Source organism: Dunckerocampus dactyliophorus, chromosome 8, assembly GCF_027744805.1.
Source record: "Dunckerocampus dactyliophorus isolate RoL2022-P2 chromosome 8, RoL_Ddac_1.1, whole genome shotgun sequence".
Classification (NCBI taxonomy): domain Eukaryota; kingdom Metazoa; phylum Chordata; class Actinopteri; order Syngnathiformes; family Syngnathidae; genus Dunckerocampus; species Dunckerocampus dactyliophorus.
The window spans coordinates 27,108,969-27,124,237 of NC_072826.1; the positions used below are offsets into that span (position 1 = coordinate 27,108,969).

At 46.5% G+C, this 15,269-nt stretch overlaps 2 protein-coding genes across 6 annotated transcripts in view; one reads left to right on the plus strand and one right to left on the minus strand.

Annotated features, from left to right (window-relative positions):
• The window catches only part of LOC129186562 (E3 ubiquitin-protein ligase RNF123), a 51,299-nt gene extending 37,692 nt beyond the window's left edge, over window positions 1-13,607 (plus strand). Inside the window, exons 38-41 of one of the 5 annotated variants that reach the window (XM_054784933.1) lie at window positions 6,605-6,834; window positions 7,781-7,875; window positions 9,303-9,388; window positions 9,470-13,605. In XM_054784933.1, the coding sequence (XP_054640908.1) occupies window positions 6,605-6,834; window positions 7,781-7,875; window positions 9,303-9,388; window positions 9,470-9,569 (511 nt within the window). In that variant the 3' untranslated portion in view covers window positions 9,570-13,605. Of the gene's footprint in view, window positions 1-1,686; window positions 6,581-6,604; window positions 6,835-7,780; window positions 7,876-9,302; window positions 9,389-9,469 lie in introns of those variants that run through there. The other 4 variants (XM_054784935.1, XM_054784934.1, XM_054784937.1 and 1 more) reach the window with 4 other exon arrangements.
• amigo3 (adhesion molecule with Ig-like domain 3) lies at window positions 3,374-5,999 on the minus strand. The gene has a single exon (XM_054784946.1). The coding sequence runs from the start codon at window positions 5,409-5,411 to the stop codon at window positions 3,861-3,863; it is 1,551 nt and encodes a 516-aa protein (XP_054640921.1). The 5' UTR covers window positions 5,412-5,999; the 3' UTR covers window positions 3,374-3,860.
• Window positions 13,608-15,269: the final 1,662 nt, after the last annotated feature.

The window sequence follows — 15,269 nt, forward strand, 5'->3', positions numbered from 1 at the left end:
CTTTGGCTTTGTCTAAACTCACTTTGTGGAAAAAATGTCAGAATATTCAACCTAAATATGAGTTTTGGTCCATATCAGCCAGTCCTCCTCACAAGCAAGACGGAGCCGCCTGTGAGCGCTTTTAGACAAGGTGCTCGTTGAGAAGAGCGATGCATTTGTATCCAATAAGACCGGGAAAGATTGTCGCTAGGTGCTTTATTGAAAAAGAGAATCTAGAGGTGTGTGAATACTCGCTAAATGTGTGAGCAATAAGTAATGGAGTAAAGAAGTCAAAATGATGCATTCACTGACAGTTATAACGTGTTTATGAGGGCCAACAGGTAGCACCAAATCTATTTGTGTGGAAAAAAACTGCTAAGAACTATCAACACAAAGCTTTGTTGTGATTGTTGGGGGGGGGGGGGGTTAGCCTTTTAACGAAATTTTGAAATTCTCTACAAAATATCAAAGTGCCCCCCGCCCCCAATGGAAAAAGCTTGGACACCCCGTATGAAAGGATCAAGACGGTGTCCATAGTGGGAGCTCCTCCTCTTCATCGTATGTGATGTAGTGGAAGCCATCTTTAAAGTCAGGCTCTCATACACACACACACACACACACACACACACACACACACACACACACGCACACGCACGCACACACACAGCCTGTTAATGGCCATGCTTTATTTGTCCATCATCCCCATGTCTCTGTTCACATCAGGACTGTTAACAACGATGAGCCCCCCCCACCCCACCCACCCCTTCCCCCAAAACACACACACATGGCGCCCCCACCCTCGCCCAGCGTGAAAATCAATGGTGCTAATTATTGTCCATTACTGGAGGCTGGAAGACGAGAGGAGAGCAGTCAGTGCAGATTCAATTGTGGGCGCCGCTGATTAGCTTAGCAGCGCTCGGAGCCTCTTGTTGTCTTTGGCGGACATGAGCTCAGCCTGCTGGGATCTTTATTGCTTTATTTGCTCTTATTGCTCCGTGCTGTGGCTGCTCAGCCCGCTCAGCAGGGAGGATCCTTTTTCAGGATGTAGCCTGATCCCATTCAGTCCGGAAGGCTTCCCCTTCATCTGGGACCAGAATAGAGACTAGTGCCCAATTGGAGGAAGGCCATGCTACATGATAGTAAATATCATCTATTCTTGCCTTCCAGCTTTCATAGCAAAGTTTCTTCCGAAAGGAATACTTCATTGATTGGTGCAACTTATTGAGCGACTGGCGCTGAAAATAGTGGCATTCTGGTGTTGCTGCTGGATGGCTTTCGTCCCTCAGGATTGGCTTTCACTGTCAGTCGACCTTCATCGCTGAATCATTTTCTCTGGGAAAACGCCACCAGCCCGTGCTGACTCGGCACTTTCCCTGTCACCATCTATCACGTACACCGGAGAAACCTGCAATAAATCACACGCGGCCTCCACTGGTCGTGTGCGCGCTGTTCCAAGATGGCGGACACGGCTTTGTCATGTGACGCAAAAAGTGGGAGTGCTTGGTAATGATCAGTAATATTCAATTAGTGTTGATCATCGCGTGCACTTCTTTATCCCCGCCTCCCCGTGAACTCACTTTGGTTGTGAGTGACAGCTTAGCACTGGAAGATGATCTTGTGATTGGTCATGTGACACACTGAACGTATGCGTCGTATGGCCAAGGAACACATTTCCTGTCTTGTCCCGCTGTGTTTCCATGGAAACAGGGGAGCAGCACACCGGGTGGGCGGAGGAAGTCAGAATGAAGAGAAAGCAGTCGCGCTGACGGTGGACGAGCGGGGGGGCATCCAGGCAGAGTAGAGCGCCAACCCACGCACCTGGAAGACAGCGCTGCAGGTTACACTTTCCAAAAGATGACATCAGCATCAAGTCAAGTCAGTTATAGAGGGGCGTGTCTTTGTTTGATTGACAGCAGCTGAAGTGCGGGCCCTTGTTTGGCATCAGACGGAGGGGTGTGTCTTTCTGATTGACAGCAACTGAAGGAGCGTGTCCCTCTGGTTAAGCCAAGTGCTCACAAGCTAAGCGATGCTAGTTTCAAGCGTAAAAATGGTTAAATGAACTAAAAATACAAATATAAGGCATTCAGAAGACTCGTTCAAAGACGTGATGATGTGTAGTTCTATACTGGTCACTAGAGTCAGCAATGTTACACTGATGAGACAATAGCCACTGCACTAAGTACTGTGCAGAAACAGCAAGTAAGGAAAGAACAACAACAACAAGGAATGCTAACGTGTGAGTCTATATTATGTCTTATTTTGGTCACACTTTACAATAATGTACACAAAAATACAGTAGTTACTGAGGAACTAATGAAGAACTAATGAGTAGAGTAGTTACTGAGGAACTAAGGCACATACTGTACATTTAGAGGACTTACTGATGAACTAATGAACTAGTAACTAACTAATGAGTAGTGGTTAGGGTTAGGTAGGTTTGTTTCTCATTAACTACTGTAATTTTAAAAACCTTATTGCAAAGTGTTACCCTTATTTTCACTTATTCTGTCTACTATATTAGGGAATAGGTGTGTAAAGGTGACTATTGGAGTGTTATTTCATGTCTAGAGGGCTCCAATAATGTTAGTGTATTTAGAAGGTGGTAAACAGGTTTTCTATGCTCTAACAACCAAAATATTCAGTTTATAAATAAGCAATCCTACTTGGCAGAAATTGACTTATCACAGTTGGGCCTGGAACCAATTTCGAAGCAATATTTATCCACTTTTTCTTCTCTCCTTTTTAAGGGTAATTTGCAACTACTTAACCCCTCCCCTTCCCTTATGTTGCCAAGATAGGTAGGATCCATGGCCGCACACTCAGCATTTGGGGTGTTTTGAGTACAACATCCGGGTACTCCCAGTGTACTGCACGTATGCGCTGACATGCTGCGTGAAAGTTCACCAATGGAAATCCGGCCTGGACGAGATGAATAAATATGACAGTAAGGCAGGTCTGTGCTTCATCCGCCTACTTGTGTTACTGCTGAGGACACGATGGCGTCGCACACACACACACACATGCTAATGTCTATTAATAGCGTGACTTCCTGGAAAGCCAACGGACCCTTCGTGTTGGTGGACAGAGAGGTGCACGTGATCACATGCTTGCAGCGCGTCACATGACTTGGCGTGTTGAAAAAGTGTCTCTGTGTTTACGCTCCTGACTGCTGAATATTTGATGAGATGGATTTTAGCGAGCAGCGTCTGGCAGATGGAGAATAAAAAGGTTTTAGGGTTGAGCAAAGACGCTTTGTAGGACATCAGCATGCAGATGATGATCATGTTTGATTTCTTTGATATCGATACTTTGCGTGGACGTGGTGCGTGTGATTGTGTGAAAAGTGTTCTGTGTTGTCATGCACTTCCACTCAAATAATAAGCGCCGGGACATCCATAGCACTTTATTAGGACACACAGACAGACAGGAAGTGGAGGTAGTGCAGGGAAGATGCAGTGAGTACAGTGAAAGCATCCAAACAGACAACAAGTCTTCATTTATTTATGTCCCTCTTGTGCTCCTTGGTGAAAGTTGCACTTGGCGATCAAAGCCGAGCTTCTGTTTTTACAAAAAGCTCCTCCACTGGACAACATTGGATGTGTGACACAGTGTCTGTGCGACAGGAAAGTATCTGCAACAAAGTTTCTTAAAGGTACATGACGCAGGCTGTAAAGGTTTAAAGGTTTCATTTGGGACCAGAAGCCCCCCACCCCGACTTGTTAGTGTGGCCATCTTTGGTGTTGCATCGGTCACAGTGTGATGGTTCTTGGCCGGACAAACAGAAAGAAGGCAAAGCAAAGGTGCTGCTTGTGTTCAGGTGACACGGGGGTGGTGATGGTGGGGGGTGGCGATGTGGAAAGAGTTCTGTTTGCGTCCTGTTGCTATGGCAGCATGAGAGGCGTGTCCAGGAACACGTCTTGCTTTGCCTGCTGCTCTGGTTCGAGAAGTAAACCTGGCCCCACGTGTCCTTGCCCCGCCCCCACCCTGAGCCTGCCATTTTGCTGCTCTCTGATTGGCTCCAGAAAGACCACGTGTTTGTTGGTACTCACCTTGCGGCCCGGGCCCTCCGTGGTGGCGGGCGGGGTGGGGCTGAGGATGGAGGACTGGCCGCTCTCTGGCCCGGCCTCGTTGGCTACGCTGGAGGGGGCGGGGGGTGCCGCCTTGTTGCAGGGGGGGCATCTGCAGGGTGTCAGGTAGAGGTACATGAGCACCAGAAGCAGGCTAACCACGCAGCCCAGCAGGGTGGTGAATCCAGTGTTGAAAGAGTCGTGAGTCTCGCTGGCGTCGTGCGCCGCGACTGTCACATTGACTTCCTGTGTCTGGTTGCGCTGATGCGTCTGGTCCAGAGCCATGCACCAGTAGATCCCAGAGTCCTCTGCTCGGGCCACTGTGATTTCCAGACTCCCGTTGGCAAACATTTTCAAAGACCCGTTGTTGCCAGGCGGAGCCACATACTCCTGATTGGGGGTAACCCAGAAGAATGTGATGTGTTTTCCCATCAGGGTGGTGGCGCAGTGGAGCAGCACCGTGCCCCCTGTGTTCACAGCAACACTGCTCTTCTGCTCCCTGAATAGGGCCGTCACAGTGGTCAAGTTGCACTGGTGGAAGAAGCCACCGTGCTGGAAGAAGCGCACGGTGCCTTGTTGCATCCCGTACACCCGGCAGGTGTGATCCTGCCGGAAGTCTGTCACTGACGCAAAGCCTCTCTCCTCCCAGAGGCGGAACATTCGGAACGTGGCGCAGTCACACACCAGCAGGTTATTGTGAAGGTAGAATCCCTGCTGGAGTCTGCTGGGGAGGCTTGATAAGTACTCCAGGGGGAGCTTGCGCAGGTGGTTTGAGGACAGATCCAGCATAGCCAGCTGAGGGTGGCTGCGGTCTCGGACAGAGAAGAAAGGGAAGTCGATGAGTTGGTTGTGGCTGAGGTAGACTTTACGGAGGCTGCCCAGTCCTGCCAGGGCGCCACTCTCCACCTGAACCATATGGTTGTTGAAGAGCAGCAGCTCCTCCAGTCCAGGAATGTCCTGGAAGTAGTGTTGCTCCAGAACCCTCAGTTTATTGGATGACAGGTCCAGGTGGCGCAGCAGGCCTCCAGAGGAGTTCCCAAAGGCGCCCGGTTGGATGGTTGTCAGCTGGTTGTGCGCCAAGCGTAAAGTCTGCAGACGAAACAGTCCCTCAAAGCTGCCCCCCTTCAGCTGAAGCAAATGGTTATGGCTGAGGTCCAAAGTGACTGCGGAACTGGGCATGTCTACTGGGACATGGTCCAGGCCCAGCCCGGTGCAGCTCAGGATATCGGAAGCACACAGGCAGCCGCCTGCGTGGGTGGAGTTTTGTCCCGACTGGCAGATACCGACCCGGCTGGACAAGACCTGCTGGAGACATCCGAGCAGAACCACGAAGGACCTCCACGATGGGGTCAGAAGAGCTGACATGATGCCACCAGCACCACTGGTCCACCTCCTGTCACAGCAAACTCATTTTCGCATCCTTCATCTTTAAAACAAACAGTGCATACTTTGTTTTGTTCTGGCAGCAGGCCTGACCCGTCTGAGCCACACGCTGGTGCCGCCAGGGTGAAAACTTAAATCCTCCCCCAGTCCATCATGCTGCCCGACACCATAAACACTCAAGTCAGTGTGTGAGTGTGCTGTCAGCTCATGTAGAACTCGCCGTTAACGTCCTGCTGGCAGCGCCACAGCCATCTGGACCACTCAGAACCGAGCCTTATGATGTAGACGGACGAAAACGATGTCTGGTGCAGGCGTAAAGATGATAAGACTTGAAGATGCAGCAGAGAGAGTTGAGATTTGCTGAAGAAACGTCTCACTCACTTCAGTCGTGTGCTGGCGTGACAGCAGCGCCGCTCGTCGCTCGTGCTTCCGCTTTGTCTCGCTGGCAGCATGTTTGTGTTTGGGGAACCTCAGCACCCGCCCACAGCCCGCCCAGTCCCAACATCACATGTTGCCAGTCCGCAGAGACCACACTCTCCTGCTCCCGCCACTGCTGCCGACCCGCTGCGCACTAACATGCTGGAGCAGCAGGATGCTTCCAGATGTGCTCCACTCAGAGCTGCTTCCATAGCTCCTCCCCTTGCTCCTCCTCCTCTCTCTCTCTGTGTCTCTCTCTCTGACCCTCTCTTCCTGCCTGCCTTCCCTCTCTGTCTCCTCCTCTTCTAATTCTTCTTGTCGTGTTTTTTCTGGCAGCAGTGGCACAACTTTGTTGCACTACGTTGTTGTGTAAATGCGCACACACACACACACACACACACACACACGTGTACGCCAGCAGAAGCACAAAATACAGGACGTCTCTGTAAAATTAAGCTAAAGGAGAGCAGGATATCTTCCTGTCCTCTGAAAGGATGACTCGGCATCTTAGCAGCTGAATAATGTCATGTCATTGACGGGCTCCTAAATCACCACCTGACCTTTGACTCACAGCAGATGTGCCGGTGTTTGTGTCAGCTGCTTTTTTCTGAATAAATAAAGACGGACGCCACCTTCGAAGCGTCATGGCCGCTGGGAAACCAAGTAATGATGTCACGAGTGCTTACAGAAAGTAGCGCCCTGACGATGTCATGGACGAGGCTCAAAGATGTCTGTCATGTCTGTCTGTCCTCCTACAGCACGTCCCGGGCAGCATCCGTGCTGCTGTCGGACCCGTGCTTCCAGCTCCACTCCATCCAGCACCTTCTAGGGGAGGAAGGAGACTCGTGCGGCTCGGCGCCACCGCCGCCGCCTGCCACTGCCAGCCGTCCAGTCGTGAGCTGCCTGGCATCCGCCGTGGCTCCGCCCCTTCCCTCTGCCCCCGGAGCCATCGGCCAGTTGGAGCGTAAACACTTCTCTCTGCACGCATGTGAGTGATGCACACATCATCTTCTTCTTTCAGTGATGATGATGAGTGACGCTCCTCACACATCCGCCTGCTTCTGCTGAGGCGTCCTCATCTGCCCACTCGGTATCAGTAGTGTTACATTGATGAGACAGTTCATTCATACCTATGGACAGTTTAGAGTCGCCAATTAACCTAACATGCATGTTTTTGGAATGTGGGAGGAAACCGGAGTACCCGAAGAAAACCCCAAATGGTAACATTTGCAAGTCTATATTATATATTTTTATGTCTTTTATGTCTAATTTTCTCTTATTATGTCTACTATATTTGGTAATGGGAGTGTAAAGGTCACTATAGGGGTGTTATTTCATGTCTAGAGTGGTCTAATCATGTTAAAAACAGTGTTTAGAAGGTCAAACAGCTTGTCTCTGCTCTAACTGATAACATTCCATTTATCCTACTTGGCGGAAATTCACCCGTCATGGTCTGTTCTGGAACCAATTAACTGAGATAAATGAGCGATTACTGTATTTGTCATATTGTAAAGGTGTTGATGTTACTGACAGCTCGATGCAACATTTGCTGTAGGAGTGAGGTGGAAACGCTTGCTTTCTCGCTGCGTTCACTCACAGAAGCCAACATCCTGTCATCCAGCACGACACATACTTGAGCGCCCCCTGCTGCCACTACCTTAAAAGCTACATCGTCCGTTCAGGACGCGTGACGGCCTTTAACGCTCGACGGCGGCGTAACGTTTTCATGACAAACACGTGCTACATCTGCTCATTATGATGTCTGTTGAAGAAATATGGATATCCTCTTCCTCCTCCAGAGGTTGCTCTTCTAGCAAGCATACAGTTGACAGCCAGCTTCTTTTCTAGTCCATCTGGATTGATTGATTGATTGATTGATTGGTTTCTTGTTGCCGCTGGCATGAAGGCATTTGTGTGTTTTTTCCCGCCAACAGACAGTGACTACATCAGCCAGGAGGAGAAGCAGAAGGTGGAGCTCATGTTGGCGTTCCTCACTGAAGAATCCCAGCAGGCTGCGGCCAGCACGGCGGTCAGTGATGTCATCACCTCCTTTGCTCATGCCAAGACTTCCTGTACATACCCGACATGATTAGTCATATGATTAATGCTTATTGGAGCGCTTTTATCTGCTGATTTAGTGTCATGGAGGAGGTGTGGCCAAAGTCAGATCAACACCAGTGTGCACATGCGTATGTTAGGACTGCCAAAGTTAACGCAAGTTTCCTTTACCGACACTATTTTTTTTTTGTTGTTGTTTTTTATGAATACTGACCCACCATCCACCAGTACGAGCCTGGACTCTGTTTTTCAGAGAGATGCACCAACAAATATGCAGATTAGCACTCAATAAGGTCATCAAATGTGACCTTTTGTGCATTCCCGCATAGTATCAGCATTTGCGAGGAAATATGAGGTGAAAGAAAAACCAGAAAAATCCAGTATAGTAGTCTGTGCAGCGTGGGAAAAGATGCATTGCAAAGTTAGATGGTGCCTTCATGGACCGTCTGACAAGTTGCCACTCGCATAAAACATGCAAAAACCGCGGGTTTCAAACTACATATTATTTTTCTAACAGTGGCCCATATTTCCAAAATTGATATCCCTTTACAAAAACCCCTGCCTGACCGCATTCTTGGGGATATGATGTGCTCTTTTATAGAGTTGGCTCCTTTATTTATAATGTAAGATTAATGTCCGCTCGTATCGAATCACATCATATCATATGTACACTGTATTGAATCGTTGTTTTGAAAATATTTAGTAATATTTTTCTTATCTTGCACGTGTATCTGGAAGCGTATCTAATCATTTACCACAAAGAGATTTACATCCCTACTTATTATAGATAAAAGCTTCTATCTGCGATGGATTATGAGTTAACTATAGACATAATGCAATCAATCGCGATTAAATAATAGCACAAAGGTGTTGGACTCACTGTGAAAAGTCAAATGAGTCTTTTAGAGCAGCTTATCTTGCTGATGGTCAACAAAAAACATAATATTCACCTCAAAAACAGTCATACTAATCACTGTGTAGACATACTTTTATATTTATGTGCATATTTCCTTGCTCAAGGGCTAAAGAAAAGTGCTGAGCTGCTGGCATGGATGGGATCACTGGCACTCATTGATCACAAACTCCAGAACAAACATCTGCCATGTTTATGATAGTGTGCCGGCAGCAGACGCCATGTTTATGATGGCATGCCACATCCGCCATGTTTATGATGGCGTGCTGGCAGCAGGCGCCATGTTTATTACAGCGTGCCGGCAGCAGACGCCATCTGCAGCTTCTCCTAAATTTTCCCACTTTGTGAAAAGCTGTCGGTCATTCCCGTGAGCCCCCCTCCCAACACGCTCCCTGTTTGCTTAACAGCTGCTTGAGTTGACTGTAAACATGTGGTAGCGCCATGCTAACAGGAAGTGTGTGTTTCCCGCGTTTTTCTGTTTTCAGCCCACCAGCGAGGACGACCTTTGCCCCATCTGCTACGCCCACTCCATCTCGGCCATCTTTAAACCCTGCTCACACAAGTCCTGCAAGTCAGTCCCTAACTTGTTATCCCAGTTCTTGGTGTTGCCGCAAAGCATGCTGGGAGTGACCGTGGCGTTTGTGTTGTGTAGAGCGTGCATCAACCAACACCTGATGAACAACAAGGACTGTTTCTTCTGCAAGGCCACCATCACTGCTGTGGACGACTACTGCAAGCCCACCTCCTCCTAACACACACACACACACACACACACACTCCACTCCTACACTGTTTGTTTTATTAGTCCGTCTCACACACACAGATTTGTTCTTATCCAGGGTGAGTGTGAGGATGAAGCGTGGCGCTAACCTGCTCAGAAGCAGACTATGGCCACATTGGGGAGAAAAACACAAGTAAGAGATCAGAGCCTATAAAAGGCCCGCCCACTGGCCAGTCAGTTGTCTCAAAAAATGATGTCATCATTTATTGCCAATCCTATGGACATGATCATAGATTTATGATAATAGATTCATAATTCCTCCTGAGTCGTCGGTACAGTGACACTGACACATTAATGATCGTATTTATGGGAAAATTGCACTTTTGGAGGGGAATTTTGCCCATCCACAATCCTTATGTGAGACATGAACACATACTGCATGTCCTTCTCTTTTCTGTGCGTTCTCAAGATATAAAAAGAGAGCTCACTACCGCACGTAATGGGAAACATTTCTTCCACCTATTAAGCCTGAAAAGGACTTGTTATCTGTTTTTAAGTCTTTACAACGCACAGAGAAGAGAAAGACGTGTGTGCATGTCTGACATAAGGATTGTGGATGATGAAAAAAGTGCACTTTTCACTGGGGGGCGGGGGGGGTGAGAGGCAGGGAGTACTTTCAGTGTTACTGCAGCCCTGCCAACATGTATGAATTGGTCGTACTGCGCATGCAGTTGGACTCTTGAATGCGCTTGTATGCTTCACTGCTCTCCATTTTGTTGCATTTCACTGGTTGCAGTTTGGAGTTCAGTCTGTACAGTACAGATAAATAAATAGATATCAGTTTCTCAATTGTATTTCTGTCCCCCAGTGGGGGCATGACAGAAAATAATTGAGAACCACTGCTTTATGGGAATAATGACATGATTATTGATTTCAACTCTTATTCTGGACACTTGAAGTGACAGTTGAATTTGTCCACACTTAAGCCTCCCTACAATATTCTTAAACTTGCCGGTACCACTTATCCCACGTCTTCTGCATAAATTCAACTTGCTTTGTGGCACACACACACACACACACACACACACACACAATACACACACCCATTACAGCTTCCAGGATCAAATCGTCTTTGGAGCAACTTCTCCATCTGATGTTTTTTTCCTCTCCATTTGGGTCAACCAGCTGGAAACACACACACACACACCATTCAGTGTTTGTCATAGAAGACTGAAGTGGGTGGGTATGGGGGGGGTTATGTGTGTGTATGGTACATATATTTAAAGTGTGTGCGTGTGTGTACATTAAATTATTTATCTCAAACAAGTTGTTTTTTGTCAGAACATTACATGCGCACACACACACACACAAATGCACGCTCGTGCTGACTACACGATAACAGCTGTTTTCAGGTCCGGCGGTACGTGTGCATGGTGACAAAATAAAGAAGGTTGGAGGATGCAAGAAAGGAACATTGAAACTTTGGTTAGATTGCTTGGGTGTGTGGTGTTTTGTTACATGAATAGTCGGGTTTTCTCAGAGAGGCTATAGAACTATGCGGTCCGCTGCTGCCCCCTGCAGGACACCCGCTGCACTACACGATGTGATTGGAAAAGAATAGTGACGTCTTAATGACAACCGTCACACAATCATACACACCAATATCACAGTCCGTATGATTCAAAGTGTGATTGTGTGTGCGCGCAGACACAAACACTGGTTTGAAGATTTTTCATTTGAAAAGGGCCACTCGGGTCACCGGGTGTCGCCATCTCACGCGGTCTTGGCAGCGAGCGAGGGCATCATCCAGCGGCAGTTGGAGCTGTTGGGGGTGTCAGTCGAAGACGTCGGACCAGCAGGTGTGCGGTGGGTCACGTGGATGTCTCCAAGCTGCATGCTGACTGGTGAAACTCCCTGATGGTTCAGGTGGGCAGTGGAGGACGTGTCCTTGCCCAGCATCTCATCTGGACGATGTTTGGTTGGTTGGCTCCCTGGCGGAGCTCTGTGTTGAGGACATGGTCTTACTGCTGCACACCCATGATGGCTCTGAGGGTGCGGGCCTCGAAGCCGTGGACCCGGGTAGACATGGTCTCAAAAAGGAGCACTGGCAGGACAGCGACCCGGAGCTTGGTATGGCAGGAGATACCATGACATCTCCATTGTGGTCTCCAGAGGCTTCTCATGACAACAGCCAGTGTTTATCTGTTCACTTCAGGCAGGATGTCCCCCATGTTGGTGACCTCTGAGCTCAGGTAAAACAAAGAGACGAACTCAACGGGCTCGGATCAAAAGAGGACGGGGGGTGGATCAGAACCGTCACCAAAGTGCATGAGCTTAGTCTCGGACCAGCAGAACAAGGTGGTGTCGTCAGCGTGGTCCAGGTCGGTTAGCTGGTAGTCACTGATCTTGACTGCAGGGAAGGACGGACGCTGTCGTCATCAGATGGTTGGTGAAGCAGTTAAACAAGTCTGGTTCAGCCATGCAGCCCTGGTGGACACCAGCAACGATGGTAAACCGGTTGGCGGGGGTCCTTGTGGAACTCCATGAACTTCTCACTGAGGACTCTGAGAGCTGAGATGTGGTATGCTCCGTGCACGTTCACATAAAAGGGGCCGTTGGACGTCATATTATTCTACATCCGCGCACAAACGAAGCGATCCCAGACGGTGTATTTTACACAAGATGAGCAAGGCATTATTATGGAGCGTTATGAGCAGTTGAAAAAGACTATCACCGCCAAAAGCAACACTGCCACCACCAATAGAGCGAGGGGGCGACCACTGGCAGAATAATGCTTAATGCACCAGTTAACACCGATTTGATGTATTAACGCTTATCCATTAAAAAAATACAATGTTGACGTGTTTTGTGGCGACTTTTTCCTTTGTGACATTTTTTTTCCCCTTTTTGTTAAAAAGGAAAAAGATTTTATTCCTGAAGTGAGCAAATGTACCATGTTGCATAGTGCTGCTCAAATTCTTCTTACTCCCACGTCCACCGGGTTCTCAATAAATGGTGACAACATCTCCGAATGAGTTACACAGCGAAACGCTTTCATAGCCGATCTTAAAGATCAACGTCTGGCTGTAACCCGGTCGGGAGCAGAGGCCTCTATTACGAATTATGCTTAAGTTATCCAAGATCTCTTCTGTCTTCCGGCTTAATCAAGCCAGATATTGAAGGTGTGGGATCAGCGGTTCTACGAAGCTGGATACCAACTTGATTAGACAATCTGTGATATTAAGTTTGACAAATATAAAGATATACTTGCTAAAGGGCACATGGCTGCAACTGTTAAATGCGGGAAGGAAGACTGGCAGGAAATCACAGACTAAGTACGTTTGCCACGTCATTAATGACACATGAACACACTGTATATACCAGGGGTCACCAACCTCTTTGAAACCGATGCGAAGGTCGACCAGTTTGATACACACTTCTGAAATAGCCAATTTGCTTAATTTGATCTTTAACTATGTGTTATTATCAATAATTAATTATATTCATCAACGGGAAGACACTGATCACGTTCATGATTTCTCACAATAAATATCAACAAATGATTTAATAAGAAAAGAAACATAAATATCAATATTCCACATTTTATTTCCATATTGTCTCTCAGGGCAAGTCTTTTCAAATGGAATATTTTCAATTGATCACTTCTCCAACAGATATAGGAAATCACAATGTCCCATTTTCACTAGCCACTAACATTTTTTCACAAAGCATGAATTACTTTTCACCATGTTTGTACAAATAGTAAATCACTTCAAATATTGCAGACTCTTCTTGCCGTTGTAGTTGGGGAGATGACATGGGCTCCATTCTTACCTTCAAGTACAGCTTTAGCAATTAGCATCATTGCTTCTTTGACAACCTCCCTGTCTGAAAAGGCCTTTTTCTTAATCAAGCGTTGCGTGGCAAATGAGGCTTCGGTTGCTTTTCAGGAGTTTTTAACCGGTCTCGTGAAAAAAAGATTGCTGTTTTTCACAAAGCTGCCTTTAACTCGCAGTCTCTTTGTTTGTAGTGAGCTTACCTGTGGGTGGTTAGCATTGTAGCTTGTAGGACACGATGTGAAATGTCTCTCCACATTGTGCTGTAAAAAAAAAAAATAATAATGTCTTTCTTTTTTTCTGCCACCTTTTTGGGGGGCAGTCTGCTCATTTTCGCTGCACCCGCTAGCTTGTTCCCATCATGTTTGTATGATCTCCACAAATGCTACATTTTGGTCATGCGCACAACACCGACCTTTGAGCTATACGAGATGAGATTTCATGTAGAAGTGTTTTTTTAATATACATTAGGTCCCCAACTTAACTCCCCCAACTAGCGAACATTCGCGGATACGAACACAAGCCGACTGGTGTATTTTTTATTTTATTTTGCCTTGTAGTCACTCCATCAGTATTTATAATGCTACTGTACATGCTTGACCAGCAGAGGGCACTGTGCCACAGCTAATGGGACCAACAGTTACAGGCAGACGGGGGGAGGAGAAGTGAAGAAAAGCTACATTGTAGCTGTATGATACAACCCGGACAGAGCGTGTGATTAAAGTTTATGAAGAGTTAATAGGCCTGCTTAATTCTACACCACCCACAGAACACTACCTCTTTTAGAAGAGTCTAACCACCACCACCATTTGTCCTATTTTTCAATAACTCCTCCACCACTACCAACGACGTATGCTCGACCACTCCTCTTCAAAGGTAAATAACATTTATCATTACGTATTATTATATCATTTTTATTATTGTTTTTTTCATTAATTATCCTCGTTTAATATTACTACTGCATCCAAACTCATATTTACATACATACGCATATACTGTATATGTATACACGTACATGTAGTACCTATATCATTGGTAATATTACCTTTTCCCCTACTTAAGAACAATTCGACATAAGAACGGTCGTCTGGAACCAATTGTGTTCGTAAGTTGGGGACTTAGTGTATTGTCATTTCCATTTTACATGTAAGTGTGATTTAAACAAGAATCGCAACCAAAAAAAAAATGAGATGCAGCTCACTGGTAAGTGGCGCGATGTGAGCTATTTTTAGAACAGGCTGGCGGGCGACTCATGCGGTCCTTTGGGGCGACCTGGTGCCGGCGGGCACCGTGTCGGTTACCCCTGGTATATACAGTATGAACTACTTACGTACTTTATTTTATTGGCGCCGTTGACCCTTTTGACGTCGTGACAGCAATAGTTAGGAGCGACATATGGAAGGAATCGGAGATTAATTTCCCTTTTACTCAAAACAAAACAAAATAGATACTGGATATGTGAAATAAAGTACTGCAGTACCTCACATAACGTAAACCTCCTTTTACGTAAATTCCACTGAACGTAAAGAATTTATGTAAAGTTTTTTGCATCGTATTACGTAAGGAATTCCATTCAACTTTATTAAAGCCTTACAAATTACACTAACAGTGCATCAAACCATGGGGATTGAAAAATAACAGTTGGATAACAAAAACACAAAATAAATCACACAGAAATCGAGATTAAAGAAATAAAAACGTAACAGAAAAGTGATAAATAAATAAATAAAATATAAAAAAATAAAGATAATAATAATAATGAGCGTAAGTTACACCAGGGGACATGAGCAATGAAAATGAAATTGAATTAAGGATATTGAAGAGGGAGCACAGATTTATAGTCTTGATAGCTTTCTTGATCTTAGCAGAGGATATTGATTGGAAGCACAGCTTCC

Coding starts and splice junctions, on each gene's coding strand:
- amigo3 (XM_054784946.1), bottom strand. CDS start 5,411: ATGTCAGCTCTTCTGACCCCATCGTGGAGGTCCTTCGTGGTTCTGCTC.